This window comes from Chiloscyllium plagiosum, chromosome 15 (assembly GCF_004010195.1).
Source record: "Chiloscyllium plagiosum isolate BGI_BamShark_2017 chromosome 15, ASM401019v2, whole genome shotgun sequence".
Taxonomy (NCBI): Eukaryota; Metazoa; Chordata; class Chondrichthyes; order Orectolobiformes; family Hemiscylliidae; genus Chiloscyllium; species Chiloscyllium plagiosum.
The window spans coordinates 28,598,156-28,619,883 of NC_057724.1; the positions used below are offsets into that span (position 1 = coordinate 28,598,156).

Here is a 21,728-nt window from a genome sequence, read left to right on the forward strand (position 1 = left end):
CTGGGACACCCGGACCAACCAACCCAACCACCCCGTAGCCCAACACTTTAACTCCCCCTCCCACTCCAACAAGGACATGTAGGTCCTTGGACTTCTCCATCGCCAGACCATAGCAACACGACGGCTGGAGGAAGAGAGCCTCATCTTCCGCCTAGGAACCCTCCAACAAGGGATGAACTCAGATTTCTCCAGTTTCCTCATTTCCCCTCCCCCCACCTTGTCTCAGTCCCAGCCCTCGAACTCAGCACCACCTTGCTAACCTCCAACTTCTTCCTGACCTCTCCACCCCCACCCCCACTCCGGCCTATCACCCTCACCTTAACCTCCTTCCACCTATCGCATTTCCAACGCCCCTCCCCCAAGTCCCTCCTCCCTACCTTTTATGTTGGCCTGCTGGGCACATTCTCCTCATTCCTGAAGAAGGGCTCATGCCTGAATCGTCGATTCTCGTGCTTCTTGGATGCTGACTGACCTGCTGCGCTTTTCCAGCAACATATTTTCAGCTATTCATGTCATTGTCCAAATGTCTTTTAGACGTTGTAATTGTACTCGCAACCACCACTTCCTCAGGAAGTTCATTTCACACACAAACTACCCTTTGTGTAAAAATAAATTGCCCCTCATGCCTTTTTAAAAAATCTCTCACCTCTCACCATAAAAATATGCCTCCAGTCTTGAAATCCCCCATCCGATGAAAAGACAACTACCATTAACTCTATGTATACCCCTAATTATTTTATAAACTTCTAGCCATTGAACCTCCTACACTCCAGTGAAAGTACTCCCAGCCGATCCAGCCTTACTTTATAACTTAAATCTTCCACTGCTGGCAACATGGTATATTTCTTCTGAACCCTCTCCAGCTTAATATCCTTAAACTGGGTGACTAGAACTGGATACAGTACTCCAGAAGAGGCCTCACCAATGTCCCGTACAGCCTCAATCTTCTCTCCAGTCTCTTTCTTTCTCTCTCTCTCCCTCTTTCCCCCCCCCTCCCATTTATCTCTCCATCCTGGAGGCTCCCTGCCTTCAGTCCTAATGAAGGGCTTTTGCCCAAAACGTCGATTTTCCAACTCCTCGGATGCTGCCTCACCTGCTGTGCTTTTCCAGCACTATTCTAATCTAGACTCTGATTTCCAGCATCTGCAGTCCTCACTTTTGCCTATGACTTCCCAAATCCTATACTCAGTTATGTTTGTTCATCATTGCTACTGTAATAAAGAATTATTAAAGTTGGGAGTAGATTGCTTTTTTTTAGTAATTGCACAGGGAAATCTAATACTCTGTGTTGTGCTTTTACAACATTATACTTTTTAATGCCAAAATACATAACACACAGCAAATATTTCATTCGTTCAACGTCAAGGACTAGCATTTGCTTCTGTTATGAACCAATAGAATTTGTGGTTATGAAATTTGAACTTTGAATTTAAATAATATATTTTGTATAAATTAGCCCTCTTTTCTTTTTCTCCTCTTGCCCATTCTAGATTTGCAAAAGTGCGACAGATGTGATACTTTCATCCAATTTGGCTTGCTGTTCTCATCCATGTGACCAACACTGACGCTTGTACAGCATGACAGTCCTGGAACAGTTCCCAGAAGAATATCTATCTGCAACAGTCAAAAGTTTAGTAACCAGTGAAGTCTGAATACTCTAAATTACCCTGATACTGAAATCACTAACTGACCATTTTTAAAATTTGTAATGCCAATGAGCCTTTGCAATAGTATTTTATATTTCAACCAAAAACTTGAAGTGAAAAGAGTTTCAGTGCAGAGTTTCCATTGAGCATGCATTTGCTTGTCTATGTGCTTGTGGGAATTATTTTGAAGAGTCATGGGTACCATTCAGAAGTGACACACTACAAAGACTGGATGGGGAAGCTGAAAACAATTCGTAACGGAATTCATAAAATTGATATGTATCTAAATGCAGCACTGGATTTACTCGGTGGAGAAGATGGGATCTGCAAGTACAAATGCAGCGATGGTGAGTAAAATGTATATGAATTACAAAACTTTGAAGTCTCTAGGATGTTGTAATTCTATGTAAAATAGAGGGGTAAACCATTTTGTAAGTTCTGATGCGTCATTACTGAGATATCTATGCTGTTGAGTAAACTTACTTTGAAGTAAGGCAATTATTTTTGGGAAATCTATTAATCCACAGTTTACCAAGTCAAGTCATTCTGATGTGCCATCAGATGTTTCTGACCTGCGTTAGACAAGGTTTTCTGACGTTGGGTGATAAGGTAAGAAAGAAAAATGCCAATCGTCACCAAGTTACATGAATAGCTTTCTCACCTTATTTAGGTATTGCATTAAATCCTCTGAAACGGAGTTATATTCAAAAGGTTTATTATTGAGTGTCATTGAGAATTAGATTGTCCTGATAAAAACGAGTGTTAAGACTGTTCTTATGAAATGTGGCATTCAGTCTGTCCAGGCTCATTCTCGCAATTAATTTGAAATAATTACAAAGATCAGGACGCATGACAGCTGTCACATCCAGACAACAATTACCCAGGCGGCTATTCTGGTGGTATTATCTTCCCAAAAGGCCCAGAATAAAGGAGTATGGCAATTATGGGTTAAGATCATGACACCATATGAAACGTGCAAAATTAGACCACTCGGCCCATCGTGTCTGCTCTGCCATTTGATCACAGCAGATAGTTTCTCAAACCTCCTGCCGTCTATCCATAACCCTTGATCGTCTTCCTAATAGATAACCTAGCTATCTCTGTCTTAAAGGCACTCAATGACTTGGCCTCCACAGTCCATGAACAGGTTCAAATACTATTTGAATGTTCAGGGTGATGGCTGAGAAGTATGATTTGTGGGCTGACAGAATGGGATGAAAACAGAAAGCAATAAAAAGCTTTACAAGCACTTATAGTGAGTCCAGCAAATGATCATAAGAAAGAATTTCCAATAGTATAAACGGAAAATGTCTTAGTGGTATTCCCTCTCAATATAAATGTGGAAGGGACGACAGCGGCTTCAGTAGATTAGATAGAGAAATAAAGACTAGTCATGTAACTGAACTAGCGATAGAAATCCTCCTGGAAATGACATTATCAGTGCCAATAATCGAGAAGATGAATTTGAAAGAGATGCACCATGAAGAAACTTATTTTGAGGGAATATAGACTTCATTCTGTGATACTAGATAGAAGATAGCTTTGGTGCATGGATGGAATTATGTTGAAATGTCCTTGCAGATGAGATCCTTTTTGGATGCTACTGTGTAATTTGAGAAGTGTGCTATTAAAAACACAATTTAAAATTAGGAGTCAGGTTTGTGTGACTTCTAAACCTCACGTTTTAACGAGTGAGCAAAGTAGGTCAGGATTGATTTAAAATTTATTCCAATTTTGAGATGTTTATCCCATCCGAGTTACTAGGTCATCACAGAAGGATGATGCTTTATATAAAGAGATGGAGAAGTTGCAAAACTTGACCAATTAGTTGTGCATTCAGACAAGACCAGATGCTACATTTGATGTGTTGGACGAAGTACTTTAGTGAAATATCTTAAAATATTGCAAAGTGTTGTCGATGTGGAAATCTGAAATAAAAAAAAGGTGGCGAAACACAGTTGGTCTGGCAGTATCAGAGTTTAAGTTTTGAGTCCAATAATTCTGTGTTTCTCTTTCCATAGTTGCTGCCAGACATGCGGAGTTTTCCAGCTGTTTTTATTTTTGTTTCAGATTTCTAGCAGTTCTTTTGTTTTGTTTTTTTATTCACAGTGTTAGTTACACTTGATCCTGATCAATTGATTAATTATAACAGATTCAGATTGGTCAGGATACAATAGACAGATTATAATCATAAGAGCCAAGTTAGATATTTTTAATGCAATGACCGGTCACATGTTTGTTAACATATCCCTCTCCTACTCTTTTAAGCTGTTTCGAAATCACCTGTCTTTAGCCAAGTTGGTCACGGTAACACAGAAAGTGACCTGGTTAAGAGTAGAATAATTAACAAAGGTAAAAAGTACACTTTGTATGATTTATAACTTGTATTGAAACCACAAAGCATTGTTTGCAACATTTTGTAAAGCATTGATGCTTGAATAAGTGATAAATGAAAGTTCAGTATACTATTTTAGCAGATGTTTATAAACACGATTTAATTTCTGTGTATGGGAGGGTGCACTTTTTATTTGCCTGGAGTAAACACATTTTGTAGGAAGTGTACTTTTTTAAAAAAACTCCTGTTTTGTCAATCTTGTACTCCTCTGTCAGCGATGAGCTAACTGTCCTACTGCAATGCCTTTAGGTCTTGTTGCTAGGCAATGAAAAATGCCATGCTGGTTAGGATTTCCTACCTGCTTAGTTATGTAAAAATAATGAATCTGAGTCCATGAGACTCATGTCGCCCACACATCAAGTTGTTTTTCTGAAAGAACCGCAGCGTAGGTAGAGATTGCTGTACAGTATACTTGGGAGGTACTGCCTCTGGTTGATGAGGTATGCAAGTTTTGTGCTGAAGGTGTGGAATTTTATCTGTCTGAGTGACAGTTACAAGTGTATTTGTTATTCATAATGTGTAATAAGTGATGTGACACCTTTTTATTGCTAATTCTGCTACATTATTCTGCTATTCTGGAATTTATCTGCACACCAGGAAAAAGTAGTGAATGTGAATGGTATGGCATTCTTTAACAGAAATCAGACCGTTTTAACTTCTGATTCCAGGAACCAATATTGGCCTTTGCTTATTTTCTTACTTTTTTTTGTGCCAACTTGAATAAATGTATTCAATATATTCAGTACACCAGGTGTGATCTCACCCAGGCTTTGTATAATTGAAGCATGATCTCTACCTACTTTATCAAGCTCTTTTAGTATATATATATATAAAACATTTATCTGCAATACTTAACAGTGCCACTTATCTTTGAATCAATGACAAGTTTTGATGTGTGGCATATTCCATCACCGAAATGGTGAATACATATGATGAATGGTTTAATTCTATTAAAGATCCCTGTGACACAACACTACCCACATCCTGCCAGTTCAAGTACCTACTCTGTTTCCTGCCACTTGCCAGATTTCTAACCAGATCAATACCTTCAGTTCCACAAGCTTCAACTTTAGCTTGTGGCCTCTTCTGAGGGATTTTATCTAATGTCTTCTGTAAATTATTTAAATAACATTGATAGACACTTCCCTGCTGACTATTTTGTCGCCTTTTGAATAAATTCTTTCTCTGTTCCATTCCTTTTAGTATTTTATCTTTTACTTCATATTGCTTCCTTCCTACCAGATTGTATCACTTCACACTTTCCTGCATCAAAATTATCTACGACTTGTCTGCCCATTCCATCAGCTTCGTGAGGTATATTGTGACCATCTTAGTTAACAAGATTTCCAAGTTTTTGCTATCTATATGGCACAATTTCAAAGTTTATATATTGAGCCACACCTTGTGTACTAATAAGAAAGGCAGTTTTACTAGGACTAACTGACCCCTTGAGAAATCCACTGTATACTTTCTTCAAGATGACTAACAATTATTCACCACTACTTTATTCACTCACCCAATTTTGAACCCATGCTGTGGCTGTACCTTTTTATTCTGTAGGATTCAGCTTTGCTTTTTTTTTCAATTTACCTTTTTGCCAATCTGTACATACCACATCAATCACGTTATCCTAATCAATTCTCCTTGTTACTTCTTCAAAATTCTCAGCAAGTTGGCTAAACATTTGTTCTAGTTTTTCTTCATTAATCCACAATTGTCCTGGTAACTTGTAAATTGTGTCCCAGATTATCATTTCTAAAAGCTTTTCCACCACCACATTTAAACTAGCCAGCCTGCACTTCTTGGGCTTCTATCCCTTTTTTTGAAGATGGGGGTAATATTGCAATTCTCTGCCCTCTGGGCAAATGTCAGCATCTAAGAATCGAATTAAGTTGAATTCGCTTTTTTGTCACATACTCAAATGGGTACGATGAAAAATTTACAAGTTGCCACTTATGGCACCATCTTATGCACCTAGATACAAATTCTTCAGTACAAGCTCTTAGGAAAAAAAAAATTAAAAAAAAAGAAATAAAAAGTCCAGCATTACGGATGATAGGAGTAAATTAGAAAAGTAGAGAAATAAAAAGTTCAAACTAACAGTCTTTCCAACCCAGGCCACAAAGGCACCTTGCCTTTACACTGCACTGGGCCTTGAATCACCTCAGGACTGAAGGCTCACACTGAGGCACACCGGGTCAAAAGACCAACACGGGCTGCTGAGAGACTGCTATGTTGAACTGTTGAGAGATTGCCAGGCCGGGAGACTGCCACACTGGGCCAAGAGGACATCTTATCGGGTCATCATTGAGGTGGGGTTTTCAAATCTGTGCTGAGGCTAGCAATTTGGGACGTTGCCAAGAAGAAAGAAGAGAAAAGCAAACACAAAAGGGAAAAAGAAAAGGAAAAGAAGTGAATGCAGCAGATGAGCTTTGGCAGAAGCATCCTATTCCACTGCCAAGAGCAGTTTGGATGATTCTGCCTAGTAAATTCACAATTTCACCCTTGCTTAATTGTAATCAAATAGATTTTGTCCATGACCCCTCTCCCACTTCTCTTCTTTTTTTCTATCTGTCTTTTCTGGATCCTATTGATTTTAGGAATATCTAATGTCAAAGCTGCCTTTTTTAAAACCAGGTCTTGTATTGCTGTCATAGCATATTACATGCAGTGATCTGTGCTTCTGTCTCACCAACCTTATTTAACATGTTTCGATTGTCTACATAAGTGTACTGTAAACATAATTTGCATCTTATTGCATTCCTTCTTGGTCTGAGCTCACCATTGCAACTTCTTATTCTTGTGCTTTTTGTCTCAGTACTTTTCTGTATCTACCTTCTCCTTTCCAATGCTATGTCTTGGCACAATTCCCCCGATAGGTTTGTGGAAATCTTCCTCAACAGAATCAGCAAATTGTCTCACAACAACTGTTTCCAAATATGTTTAAGTCTGCATTGGTCCCAGCACTGCCATAACTGTTCCCAACAGCCCAGGAGCTGTGAAGATTTTCCTTGTGTGCCATCTCTTCAGCCACACTTTTGTCTGCTCTATCTCCCAGTTGGATATTTATTAATACATTTTACTTCAAGTCATCCAGAAATTACTACTTTTTTGAGGACCTGCTTGCTATTGTTTTTTCTGGTTCCTTAACATCTGCCTGGAGTTTTTCATCTTTCTTGTTGCTAGTGCCATTTATTAATGAGCCCAAGTTCAAGTTCCATCTGCTCCAGAGGTGTGTCATTACACATCTAAACAGGTTGATGAAAATATCATGACTCTAAGATCACCTTTGGACACCAAAACCCTTTACAACTTAATAAATATTCCAGCTTTTGTCAGTCAAAGTTAATAACTTGATCTTATTATATTGCATCTACCATATTCTAGTCCATTTACTCAGCCTGTCCAAGTTCCCTTGAAGCCTCCTTGTATCCTCATCACATTTTGGTACCATCAAAAGTAATACAATTAATTGCCACATCCAAATCATTGATTTTATATGTATTATGGACAGCTATGGACTTAGCACTGATAGTTGTGATAATCCACTAGTAATAGCCTGCCATCCTGAGAGTGCTTTGTTTATTCCTACCCTCTGCTTTCAGTCTATCAATCAGTTCTCAATCCATACTAGTACATTTCATCAAATCCTTTGTGCTCCAACTTTATTTATTAACCTCCTGTGTGAGACCTTACCAAAAATCTTCTGACAATCCAAATACAGCACATTCTCTGGTTCTCCTTTGTCCATGTTACATGCAAGAGTTTTAAGAAAACCTGAATCGGACAAACTAGCATGAAACTTGCCACCAGGATACGTGAACACTAACTGGCCACCAAAAGACACGACCCACTATCACTAGTTTCTATACATACAGACAAAAGAAGGACACCACTTTGACTGGGACAACACACACATCCTCGGACATGCGAATCAAAGACACACATGAGAATTCTTAGAGGTATGGCATTCCAACCAGAACTCCATCAATAAACACATCGATTTAGACCCTTGCCTTGAAAGAAAGAACTAGAAATGATATCACCCAGCATAAGAAACCAAGACCTATAATTAGAGAGGTGGGACATACCAGCAGCGCTTCACCAGAGACTCTTACTGATGATGTTACCTAGGTGTGGTGATGAAATGTCTGAAAACAAACCTTCAAGCTCAGCGAGCTAACTTATATACTTGTATCATCAACCTGAGCTACAAACCTTCTCAAAAATTGCTAATACTAAACTTCTATTTTTCTTTACAGGATCTAAGCCAACTCCTCGCTCCAATTATAAACCTCCTCCACCCAATGGATGTGGCTCTCCGATGTTTGGAGTTCATGTAAGTAATACTTTGTCAAAGATTTGCATCTTTCTTAATTTCATTAAATTTCAGTAATGAATGAAATGCTTCAATGGTTTCACTAAGCAACAATATAAATTTGCTGAACAGGATGTTTTATTGGTTATTTCATGTTGACATTGTTGCATATCAGCAAAGTCAGTAGACTGAGTATATTTGTATCTGGATCAGTGGTGCTGGAAGAGGACAGCAATTCAGACAGCATCCGACGAGCAGCAAAATCGACGTTTCGGGCAAAAGCCCTTCATCAGGAATTCCTGATGAAGGGCTTTTGCCCGAAACGTCGATTTTGCTGCACGTCGGATGCTGCCTGACTTGCTGTGCTCTTCCAGCACCACTGATCCAGAATCTGGTTTCCAGCCTCTGCAGTCATTGTTTTTACCTGAGTATATTTGTATGTTGTGTTAAGATCCCAGCTGATGGGAAAATGGACAAGTCAGATCCCAACATGAATACTGGCTTGATAGATTATACACTTAATTTTTGCGGTTGGTTAATATGGTTTTTAGTCACTGAAATAAAGTGACACAATGCTACTAATGTTCTTTAGCAGTAGACCAAAAGTTGATTACACAAAGAAACAAAGATTTTATGTAGAAGACCAATCTCAACCCAAAAATCAAAACATTTCAACCTGCTTTCCAAAACCATGTGTTTAAGAGACTCATTCCCAGAAAAATATCACTCCTCTATCAACTGTTTAAATATTTAATTAACTGATTTTCTTGTTTGTTTTTCTTGAACTGCAGTGACGATTTTACAGTTTATTTCCAAGTCTGATGACATGGATATTTTGTGGTTCTGATGGCCCAAATTTCCTCACTTTTAACAACCTAAGGATTTCTATTCAAATTCTTCCAGCTTGAAAGCTCCACAGTCCAGAAACCACTTCTGCTGAGGTGATTGGTTCCCTGAAATGAGTTGATTCACCTGTAAGGAGAAGCTTTTCTGTATTCTGGGCTTCTGGCATCTGAATAAAAACCTTGAACCTTCTACTTTGAAGTCAAAACTAAACTAGTTGTCTTAATGTGTTTACTCCATATGTCACAAAGCCAATAAGCTAACCATTTTCTCCATTAACACTGTAGGCGTTCTCCCAGGTACTTCTCACCTTTTCAACAGGAAAAAAAAGTCTTTGAGCTGGTTTATATTCATCTGTTTCTATTCTGAAATCAAAATCCAAAAATATAACATGCAATACATCATCCATCACACCTCCACAAAAGAAAACCTGAAAATATATCCTTCAGAGACATTTTCACTTTTCATCAATAAGTTCTTTGCATGATTTCTATGGCACATCAATAGTATTTTATTAACTTTACATGTACATTTTTTCATGCAATCATATCCTTCACTAGTGCATTTTGATCATGGTATTGGTTTCATTAGTCTTTATTCTTGACAAAGCGTTTGCTATATTGTCCTTGCCATCCAAATAAATGATTTTTTTCATTGTACAGCTACAATATCAAGAAAGGAGTCTTAATGTTTTTGGTATGCAATGTCTCCAAACAATCTAAAAGGTTCTAGTCCATATAAAGAAAATCTTTTCAGATTTCTTGGATATGTAAACTTCAAATTTTTGTAGTCGGTGCAACGTTCTTTCTTTATTGTTGAACATTCCCTTGTCCAATAAAATTTCTTCTTGTTCTTCAATAAACTTGTTAAAGAGGCCACTAATAGTGCTGAAATTCAGAATGAACTGCCGACAAAATTAACTCCTGCCAATGTTTCTCAGAATTTTGTGTTTTGCCATAGAGAATATTCAAGGTAACGCAAATTTTAACATTTCTAGTACTACTTGTCCTTATACCACAGTATGGCCCAAGTAAGTCAGTTTTGCTTTGGCAAGTACACTTTTATCCAGATTTATGACCAATGTTGCACTTTTTAACAGTTCAAAAGGTCATTCAATTGATACAGTTGTTCTTCCCAGTTTAGCTGAACATAACCAGGTCAATGTAAAAATTTCTTTCAGTTAATTGTTGAAAAGTAACTGGTGCATTTTTCATTCTAAATGGCTAGACTTGTTGACAAAGTCCATCTATTGTTAAAAAGTTGATATATCTTTGGCCCTGTCAGTGCAAGGAAATTGTCAATATCCTCTTAACAGGTCAAATTTGAATCAATGCAAGTCCAACTTTGTAATAATGATGGTAACGCAGAATTTTTGTGATCCATTCCAGTTTCAGCACCATCACATAGGTGAGCTCCAGCTACTATCACTCAGGCCAATAGTGTCATTATCTATCTGGAACTTAATCTCTTTCCTCATTTCAGCTCATTTCTTTGGAATAAGTCAGTACAGATGTTGTTTTATGTTAATATATATTTTCTCCTGGTCTATTTGCACAAATCTTTTTATGAGACATAATAGCTTTTCTAGTCATTTCAATTGTTTTCTGGAAGATAGTATCAAATTCCATATAACCTCTTTAGGTACTTTCCATTTTATCAAATTGATGATTGAGGGTCAACTTTTGAATTTTTAATTTCTGATTCATTCTACAATTGTGATATTTTATTTTCATTTACCTATTTCGTTCACTATTCTAAATACACTTTACTCCTCTCTACACTCTCTATCCTGGTATTACATTAACATTTTTTTTGCTAATTTTTTTTCTTATGTCTGCTACTCATGATATAATTCACATCATTGAGTTTTTTTTTCTGATTTGATGAGGACCAGTGAACCTTGCTTTTAATGGCTTCCGAGAGACCACTAACATGACTAATATTTTGTCTTGAACATCAAACTATCTAGCTTTGGCCTTTTCTTCTGTTCTAGTTTTTATTATTGTTGAACATTTCTTCTATGCTTTTTGGCTACCCCACATGCTTTGTTTTGTTTCTTTCTGAAACTTGAAACATAGGCTTGAAGGTTCTCAGATATTTGGTTTTTAAATTTCTGTTTACTCAGTTTAAGGGATATTCTCACCTCATGTCCTTATCAAAAGGACTAAATACTGAGAGTTAATTAGGAACATCCCTAATGGCAGATAATAACACAGGAATTCCCTTTATCCTTGTCGTTAGGACATTGCTGACTATAAGCTCCAATGCTCTTTATAAGTTTAATGCCATCTTTTCCATGTTCTTTGAGATTGTGCAAGATGAGCTGAAGGCATAAATTGTTTTATTCCCACGCTAGTGATGACATCAAGTATTTGTGACATAAAATTTGGTTGAATCTGCATTTGATTGTACTTATTTGGGCAATCCATAACTTGTGAGGAAACAAAAATCTACTTTTCTACTACTATTTTGCTGTATTTTTCTCCAAAAGCTATAGTTATTAAAAGATACTGACTATCATTCCTAGTTCTAGGTAAGGATCCTACAAAATCTATTCTAATTTAGACCCCGCTAAACAGTTATTTGAAAGCTGGTATCAGAATTAAAAGCACAGGTTTTAATCAATGGTTGGGGTTTCCCCACTATCTAACATGTAGGACATGTCTGATAAAATCTGACCACAACTTGATTTAATCCTGGCCAATAAAAACGTTCTAATATTTTAGTTTGTGTTTTTCTAATATCCAAGTGACTTACCATTGGAATTTTATGAGTCACTTGTAAACTATCATCTATTGACTACAGCCCCTTCCTAATTGGCTGGCTTTTGAGGTTGTCTTTGTGTTCTCATTGCTTTTTTTCTTGTTTAAATAATAACACTAGGATATTGGTTCTGATTTCATTTATGAATTGTCTATTTGGTGTAACTTTCCGTTATATTAGATTAGATTCCCTACAGTGTAGAAACAGGCCCTTCAGCCCAACAAGTTCACACCAACCCTCTAATGAGTAACCCACCCAAACCCATTTCCCTCTGACTAATGCAAATGGTCAATTTGGTCAATTCACCTGACCTGCACATCTTTGGACTGTGGGGGTAAACCGGAGCACCCGGAGGAAACCCACTCAGACAAGGGGAGAATATGCAAACTCCACACAGACAGTCGCCCGGGGCTGATATTGAACCTGGGTCCCTGGCGCTGTGAGGCAGTAGTGCTAACCACAGAGCCACCATGCCGCCCTAGTTGAGGATCCATTTGTTGCATTTCTTTTAAAAAGGCATTCTCTTTACGGTAATCCTTTTAATTTAAATTCTCAAAAATGGTCTCAGATAACTGAATATCCAAGTCACTTTGTTTTCATCACGGTCAGGATAGAATTCGGAATATTCAATTCCAGTTTCCAAGCACTGTTTAGTAACTTCTGCTTGAAAATGAGGACAATAGAATTCTGAATCAGTTAGCTTTCATCCCTCACAAGTTGAATAGTTGTAGCAAGGTTTGCATATCAAAGTTCCTTGGACACCATGCTGAATGATTGTTGGTGTCCACGGAAAAAGAGGTTGAGGTAAGAAGAGAAGAATAGAAAATAGCCATATCCAGCTCTTCCTCTCCCCTGCATGGCCCATGCACTCATTGCCATTTGGTGTTCAGATTGAGTTGTTGTGATCATGCTTCTATTCCTCATCCCGAGAATCAATTGGTTGTACCATCCATGTCAGATGTAAGGAAAGTAGATTCTGGATGTTAAAAATTCTGCTAATTGTTTCATGCTGCGTATTCAGCAACCTGAACGGTAGATGTTAACATCTGATTGTTACAGTCTCTTTCTGTAAGCTTTTGGCTCCATGGATCCAATACAAATTTCAGAAATACCGAGAGGTCTGTCTTTGTCTTCTATGCTGTCCAGTTGGATTTATACTGTGAGCAGCATTGGCATTTCTCTCCCTTCTAGGACAGACGCAAAAGCTCGGCTTTTTGTTCCAACACAGAATGCCTTGCTTTGGCTTTCAACACAAATTTGTGCTCACATAAAGTGCTCTAGCTCAATTTTCCAGCAGTGTGGACACTCTGTTCATGCTAGGGCCACAAGAACTGAGCAAGCTGGGCTTAAAGCTAGAGCAGAATTTGAGAAGTGAGACTCTAACATCCACACTGGTTAAATAAGTCGAAATCTGTATTTGTTTTTGCTATCGTTTTATAGTATCTGTGCAGCATTTCTGATCGTTGTAGCTATTGGATACAGTCAATGATTAGCTTTTGGAGCATGATAGTAACTTAATATAGAGAGTCTTGCTGAGAAAAGGCATTCGGTAGAATGTCTTCAGCTTGTGCTTGTTTGAACAATTCAAAGCTAAGTACAAATTTAGACTGCGAATGCACATCCTGATTAGTTGGAAAGTTGGCTCTGGTCAAGGAATTACATGGAGAATGCAGCAATTAATGATGATTGATAGTTAACTGCAAGGCCATGTTTAATTTTTAAATCAGGCAGGTGACTCTGATTGGTCGGGTCTATGTCCTGAGAAATGAACCAATGAGTAACACTTACCCAATTTATTGAACATAATGAAGGCCAATACTCTCTAACTTCAGTGCTGATCAATGTTGACTGCAGGTTTTATTGAGATATTGCGACCACCTGTCATACATATTTACATATATCTTTGTAAATAGCTAGATGTGGGAATCCCTTCTATGACGAAGTGTTGCAATCAGCATGATCGTTGTTATGATACTTGTGGAAATGCTAAACAGGACTGTGATGAAGTGTTTCAGTATTGTCTGTCCACAATCTGCAGAAATGTACAGAAAACATTAGGAATGGATTCAACTGTACAAGGTAGGTACAGATAAATTATTTGATGTTCACTGCTTGCAGATGGAAAGTTAATGCTTTCTAAGAAATAGCCACAAGAAGCTGCAAATATTTGTGATCTGTATTGTATCATCAACTCCAATTTAATGAAACAATGGATTGTCTCTGGCATTCCCCTCTATCCAATACTAACAACTTCTGCACTTGAACTAGGAAACATTCTATGCTATACCGAACTTTATATTCTGTATCAGTGTGAAGATTGATGTCCAATGTGACTTCAGGTTTATTTTCTTGCTATTTTATCTGGCAAACACATTACACATTGAGCAGTGTTTGACTGAAAAAGTTCCATATGATTGTCCAAAATGACATTTATAATCTGAACTTGTGCCCTCCCTGCCCCCTGATCTTTGTGGCTTTTCTCTGCATTGATGCCAGTGTTTGTTTCTTGCAAAACAAAGCTAGATGCAATATTCAGGGTGTGATCGGACCATATTACTGGTTAGTAATTATAGAATGTCTTTCCCAACCAAGATTTGGAGGTGCCAGTGTTGGATTGGGGTGGACAAAGTTAAAAATCATACAACACCAGGTTATAGTCCAACAGGTTTATTTGGAGGCTAATGCCTCCAAAGCATCCAATATGATGGCTTGCAGCACAAAATAGAACATACTTCACGGAGTAAGCAGTCCTTCTGCCAGTGTTCAGAGTGGGCAAGTGATTCCCTAAATGAAATCCCACTTCTCAAACTGATTTGCTTTAAAAACACAAAATTGAAGCCCCCTTTGTGAATTAATTGAATGTAATGTACTTGCTTTGAAAATGAAAAGCTAATATAACTTAATTTCTTGGACTCAACCCTACATGGCATTCAGTTCATTATAAAGCAATAAAGAATGATATTGCATTTATAGACTCTTTCGCATCTTCCAAGACATCCCAAACTAATCCACACTTATAATGTTTTCTCTAAGTCTTGCTTTTCTTTTCATTATAATCAAGCCTGGCAGCCTATTAGCTCCCAGCAAGGTTCCACAGACAGTAATGAGATAAACTACCAGTTAATCTGTTGGTGATGTTATTTGAAGAGTAAATGTGGTTGGGACGTGAGAAGAGTATATTTGATCTTCAAATTATGATTTTTTTAAAAAGTAAATATCAATTTGCAAGAGCAGATAGGGTCCCTTTGGAAAAACACCTTCGCAATGTGTCAGTATGGTGTTGAAATGGCAATGTAAGTCAGATCACTTACGTGGGAATGGAACCACATTCTAGAGAAATGGACTACCACCAAATCAAGGCTGATATTGTTGATTTTCACTGAACTTTTGTCCTATACCTATGCTGTAAATGTTTCAGTATGAAGTAAAGAATTTGGCTTGAGAGCTTACTGCAATTAAAAATACTTTTTTGTCCAATAGTTTAAGGATTTAACTTTAGATAAAATAATCCTATGCTCAAAGTAATTGATGTAATGATGCAACAACATTTGAGCTAACGTAATACAGTAAATCAGAAAGGTGATGCTATCAATCAAAGGAAAAGTTGAGAAAATGAATAAATAAGTTCCCAAATAATTCCATTAAAGAAAAACCTCACTCATTCCTTTTTGTTTATTTTTTTCACTATGGTGTAAGAGGACATAATATATTGCTGAAGCATGTACATTTTGTTTAGAGTTTCAAAGATATAGCTTACTAAACATAAAATTCCCTTTGGGGTGGAAGAGAGGATCTGTGGTTTGTTGTGTCATTCCACTTACTGTGTTCCTAATCTAAGTCTGACTATTGGGTTTTAGGCTGGAGGGAGGAACACTGAAGAGCAGGTTGATCTGTCTTCTGTCACTTTTGTTCATGTACTTCATTGCAGGATGACAGTGACGATGATCTTTATGCATTCAATTTTTTCAGATCATGCATTGTACATTATTTTGAGGATGCAATGGGAACATAATTTACAATGGATTTAAAGTAATGTGTAAAAGTATTTATAGCAGGGCTGGGGTGAAGAAGCTTAAAAGATCTCACACAAAGGTTTGCCTAAGTAAGGTTTACCAAAGTCTATGAATTCTGAATCTTAGTTCTATCAAATATCAATGGCAGAGGACACAGAATTTAATTTTATTAGGGCAGGCTCATCTTTAAAATAGGGGCAAGGCTATGACAAAACCCAGTCTTTTGAGGGACAGGGTAGGTTCCAAGAATTGTTGTCTTTGTTATTGAATGAATTAGTTCATAGAGTTATAGAGATGTATAGCATGGAAACAGACCCTTTGGTCCAATCTGCCGACCAGATATTATTATAAATTAATCTCGTCTCATTTGCCAGCACTTGGCCCATATCCCTCTAAACCCGTCACATTCATGTACTCATCCAGATGCCTTTTAAATGTTATAATTGTACCAGCCTCCACCACTTCCTCTAAATGTATCAAAATGTTATCCCTTAGGTCCCTTTAAAATCTTTCCCTTCTCACCCTAAACGTATGCCCACTAGTTCTGGATTCCCCCAGCCCAGTAAAATGACTTTGTCTATTTACTCTATCCATGCCCCTCATGATTTTATAAACCTCTAAGGTCATCCCTCAGTCTCTAACGCTCCAAGGAAAATATCCCCAGCCTATACAGCCTCTCACTATAGCTCAAACTCTCCAACGCTGGCAACATCTTGTAAGTCTTTTCTGAACTCTTTCAAGTTTCACAACATTCTTCCTATAGGAGGGAGGCCAGAATTGCACACAATATTTCAAAAGTTGCCCAACCGATGTCTGTACAGCTGCAACATGGCCTCCCAACTCCAAGACCCAATGCTGTGATCAATAAGGAAAAACATACTAATTCGATATATTTTCTCTGGTGTTAAGTTTATGCCAAAAACAATATAGACATTTTGCCCAACGTCTTGCAGTAGATAAGAAGGCAGTCATTTCAAAGTTTTTTTTAAAAAAGCAGAGTACTGTTTTCGTTAGTGGAGATGGTAATGTAGCGGTAATGTCACTGACCAGAGATCTATTCTACTGCTCTGGTTTGGGACCATGGATTTGAATCCCACCAGACTGTGAAATTTGTTTTCCGGATAAAATTTGAAATAAAGAGGCTACCCATAACAACCTATCTGATTCATTAATGTCCTTTTAGGAAAGTAAATCTACCACCCTTACCCAGTCTGGCCTGCATGCAACTTCAGCCAACAATATGTTTGACTCTTGAACCGATGGATCATTTCAGAGGACGATTAAGGGCAGCTAGGGTTGGGAGGCCAATGTAATCAAGGTTCACATTTCGTACAAGAATGAAGAAAATTCTGCATATCATTACAATATTTTATATCCCATTACATTACTGAGCCATAATTTAGAAAGTTGTTTTAAGAGCTGCCCTTTTGAATACAAAATCTTATTTAATTCATGTTAATCTTCCAAAGAGAAAACCAAATGAGAAATTTTAGCTGCAACTAGGTATGATTATTTAAAACTGTGATCATACTGTAGAAATGCAAAATCTACTTTTTTTTCCACTTATTTTCGGTTGCAGATGGTTTTGTGTAGTGTTACTCGAAAGAAGAAACCTAATCTATTTTTTCTATCTTTTTGTAGCCTGTGACAATGCTGTAGAGTTGCTTTTCAATGCAGTTATGCATTTGGGATGCAAACCCTATCTGGATAGTCAACGTGCCACGTGCAAGTGTGCATATGAGGAAAAAGTCGACCTTTGATGTAAAGATTGATATTTTTCTCTCAATAAGATATGCCTTTCCCTTGGAGCTGAAAAATTCAACTTTTCTCAGGACACTTAATTACAGACTAATGAAAAAAATGTTTTAAAATTGTCTAACAAATTCTGTTGTTTGGAAGATTTTCATCCAATGTTCAATGTTCTTTCTATAAGTTAATGTCACTCAAGATGTGAATTATTATATGTTGTCTGGCATGGTGTTTTAAAGTGCAGCATACTAGAGCATGGTTTTAAAGGCAATATGCTCATGCACTGAATTCCATCTCTCTTTATGTGGACATTGTTAAAAAGAAGCACTTTCTGCTCCCTTGGTCTTACCCCATGCTAAACAAAGAAGACAAATGAATCAACTGACCATGTTCATGCACTACTTCGTGGCAGATTTCTCCATGATGCCTCATTGGAAATTATACTGGGCTGTGATACTCAAAGCTTTAAGTTGCAAAAATTCAATAGTTGTGGATGGTTTTCGAAAATTTCAAATGGATCTTAAATCAAGATTAACTGAATCTGAACCAAATGTCTTATATAATTCAAGTAGAGAAAAACAGAGTTAAGATTTTAAGTTGAATGTCATTCCAAGAAGAACCTTATTCAGCATTAACTTTGATTTTCTCTCCACAGGAACTGCCAGATCTGCTGAGTATTTTCAGCATTTTCTGTTGGTTGGAATCCCATGCATTTGAAAATTAATGTTCTAACTAGCTGTGACATGCAATGTGAAATAATGAATTGTGAAATGGTTAGCAACCCAGATAATTGAGTGAATGATTGTGAGCATATTGCTGGAAATCGGAAGTGAGAAGAATTAGATCTTAAGTTTGGCTAGTGTTTCCTTTCATATGTTTGAAATTTGGTCCAAGGTTAGACTATCTTGCTAATAGTTTTCATTTTTTCTGTCCCTTGATAGTAACTTGTGATTTTTGCTTCCCTTTTGATAATTTGGGATGTTCAAATTTTGTTTTCGGTAATAAAGAATTTGTATTAAAGAGTTTAAATTTACTTGACATCTTTTACAATCTTCAAACATCTCAGAATACTTCACAACTATTGAATCACTTTGAAAGTATGCAAATATAGGGAAATATGTGAGCCACTTGTGCAAACAATGTATTGCCACAAACAGCAGTGGGATATATCGCTAATTAGTCAGTTTTAATGAATAAGAATGAATTTTGACCAGGACGCTGGGAGATTTCCTTCGTTGCTAGAAGAGAGACATGGAATATCAATAACATTTGAACAGGTAAGGCATAAATTTTCAGTGGAAAAACAGTGCATGAAACAGTTGGTAAATTTGACTGTCAATCTAGATTGTACACCAAAATCCTTATTTTTATTTCTCTTTATACAAATGAATTTTGTATCTTTTTAAACTCCAATTTAAAATGTTTAATCTTGAATTAAAATACTATTGCTTTAGAATATTGCACTCATTTGTACCCTGCACATTGGCTTATTGTCTGTTGATATTTCATTCTGAGCTGTTTTCTAGGTAGATTTTCTAAATGATGGTTTGCCGTTGCTTTCCAGTTTAGGTTAGGGCGAAAAGACAAGTCCCAACTCCTATCTTATGGAATAGGAATCAAGCCCACATCAGTTAATTATGAAATCTACCACATTTAAAGAATTGCATTTTTCTCTCCAACCACTACAAACAAATTATTTTCTTTCTCTTTAGGAATATGTTCTCTCCCCTTTGCTGTTTAATTTTACCTGGAGCCTACGTATGGTACTCTCCATTAAAAATTAACCAGTCTTAGAAATGTGCCATTTTACTTTTGCTGTAAGACATAGGACCAGAAGTAGGCTATTTGACTCATCATCTGTTCTGCAGTTCTTTGAGATCATGGCTGATATGATAATCCTTAATTCCACTTTCATGCTTTTTCCCATAACCCTTGATTTCCTTAATAACTGAAAATCTATCATCTCAGCCATGGATATACCTAATGATTCAGCCTCTGCAGCTGTCTGTGGTAACAAATGCAGAGATTCACCATCCTCTGAGAGAAGAATTTCTTCATCTTTGTATTGCATTGGCTACTCCTTACTCTGGGATTTTGTCCTCTGATCCAAGATTCTCCCATTTGGTGATACAGCCTCTTAGTATCCACCCTATCAAGCCTCCTAGAAATCTTAATATTTCAATATGTTGTCTCCTCATATTTCTAAACTCCAATGAATACAAGCCCAACCCACTCACCCTCTCCTCAGAAGAAAATCTGTCCATGCCCAGAATCAAATGAGTGAACCTTTTCTGGACTGTCTCCAAATGCTAGTGTATCTTTCCTTTAAGTAAATGACCAGCTGTTCACAGTATTCTTGGTGTGGTCTGTTTTTATACTCCATTCCCTTTGAAGTAAAGGCCAACATTCAATTTGTCTACCTTGTTACTAGATGAACTTATATGTTAGCTTTTTGTGATTAATGATGCAGACCCCAAAGTCCCTCTGTGCTGTGGTTTTCTGCAATCTTTCTCTATTTAACTAAATTTTAGCTCCTCTTTTTCATGCCAAATGCACAACTTCATATTTTGCCATGTTATATTCCATCTGCCAAACTTGTACAAAATAACACAATCTGCCTATATTGCTCTGCAGACACTCTCATCCTCACCACTTATCTTCCCATCTATTTTTGTGTCCTCCGCAAACTTTGTGCTCGAGCATTCATATTCCTCATCCAAGTCTTTCAGATATTGTAAATAATTATGGTCCCAAAACTGTCCCTGTGGATCTTCCTTATTCCACCCCTGCCTTCTGCTAGGTAGCTAATCCTCTATCCATGGTCATATACAAGCCCTTATTAATTAGTGGCTCATATTAAATAGCCTTGCGCATGGTACCTATTAAAACACCTTTTGGAAATCCAAATATATTACTGTAGTGGTTCCCCTTTATCTATCCTACTTGTTATCGCATCAAAGAATCCTAATAAAAATATCAGGCGTGATTTCCCCTTCATGAAGCCATGCTGATTCTGTTTGGTTATAATATGTATTTCTAAATGCTCTGCTGTTACATGCTTTATAATTGACTCGAAAAGTTTCATTGACATGAGCTTTGTGATTATTTGACATTTTAAACTGCTGTTTTCCAGTGCAACATTAAATATATCTTAGGGGCTGGTGTTTCTATTAGTATTTTCACTCTTTTGATTTTGCAGTGAGAAATAGTGAACAAACTAACATTAACGCCAACCCCAAAGTTTTAGGCACCTGCAAGTTCTTGGACATGGTGGTGGAGGGGAACCTTAAAAGAAGAAACAATTCTGACAGGAATAATATTATAGGATACTTACCATTAATTGGCTTTCATAATTTGTTATGGAGGTGCTGGTGTTGGATTGGGGTGAACAAAGTTAAAATCACAAAACACTGGGTTTAAAGGTTTTTATGTTTTAAAAAGTGACATCTCAGCTCAGACAATGTATTTAAAGTGTGAGGTATTCCAACCTTGAGTCAGACAGGTTCTATTTCCAAAGTAGGAATTTATAAAATGTCACATGACTGCCTACAGATTGTATGCTTTTTGAACAAAGTAGAATCTATCTGCAAATATAAATCTGAAAATGCAAATTTCTCCCCATAGACTTGTGTGCACGTGCGAGGGAGAGAGTGTGCATGAGTGTGGCGGAGTATATGCCTGTGAGAGGATGTGTGATTGTGTGAATGTGAGTGTATAGTATAGTGAGGTCACCTGTAGTGTGACGTGAATCCAAGATCCTGGTTGAGCCCATCCTCCTGGGTACTCAACCTGGCTATCTGCCTCTGCTTGGTGACTCTGCGTTGTTGTATATTTCCGAAGTCCGCCTTGGAGGATGGTCACGTGAAGATCTGAGGCCGAATGGCCCTGACGAATAGAGTGTTTCCTGACTGGGAGGGAACATCCCTGTCTGGCGTTTGTTGCGCGATGTTCATTTATCTATTGTTGTAGTGTCTGCTTGGTCTCACCAACCATGCCTTGGG

At 37.4% G+C, this 21,728-nt stretch overlaps 1 protein-coding gene and 1 long non-coding RNA gene across 5 annotated transcripts in view; one reads left to right on the forward strand and one right to left on the reverse strand.

Moving 5' to 3' along the window:
- The window catches only part of LOC122557169 (transmembrane gamma-carboxyglutamic acid protein 3), a 113,442-nt gene that overhangs the window by 7,816 nt on the left and 83,898 nt on the right, over window positions 1–21,728 (forward strand). For 3 of the 4 annotated variants that reach the window (XM_043704559.1, XM_043704561.1, XM_043704560.1), the window contains exons 2-3: window positions 1,491–1,993; window positions 8,304–8,380. In XM_043704559.1, the coding sequence (XP_043560494.1) occupies window positions 1,795–1,993; window positions 8,304–8,380 (276 nt within the window). In that variant the 5' untranslated portion in view covers window positions 1,491–1,794. Of the gene's footprint in view, window positions 1–1,490; window positions 1,994–2,173; window positions 2,256–8,303; window positions 8,381–21,728 lie in introns of those variants that run through there. The other variant, XM_043704562.1, reaches the window with a different exon arrangement.
- The window catches only part of LOC122557172, a 32,621-nt gene that overhangs the window by 7,592 nt on the left and 3,301 nt on the right, over window positions 1–21,728 (reverse strand). The window contains exon 2 of the long non-coding RNA XR_006313763.1: window positions 9,513–9,567. This is a non-coding gene — a long non-coding RNA (uncharacterized LOC122557172). The remainder of the gene's footprint in view (window positions 1–9,512; window positions 9,568–21,728) is intronic.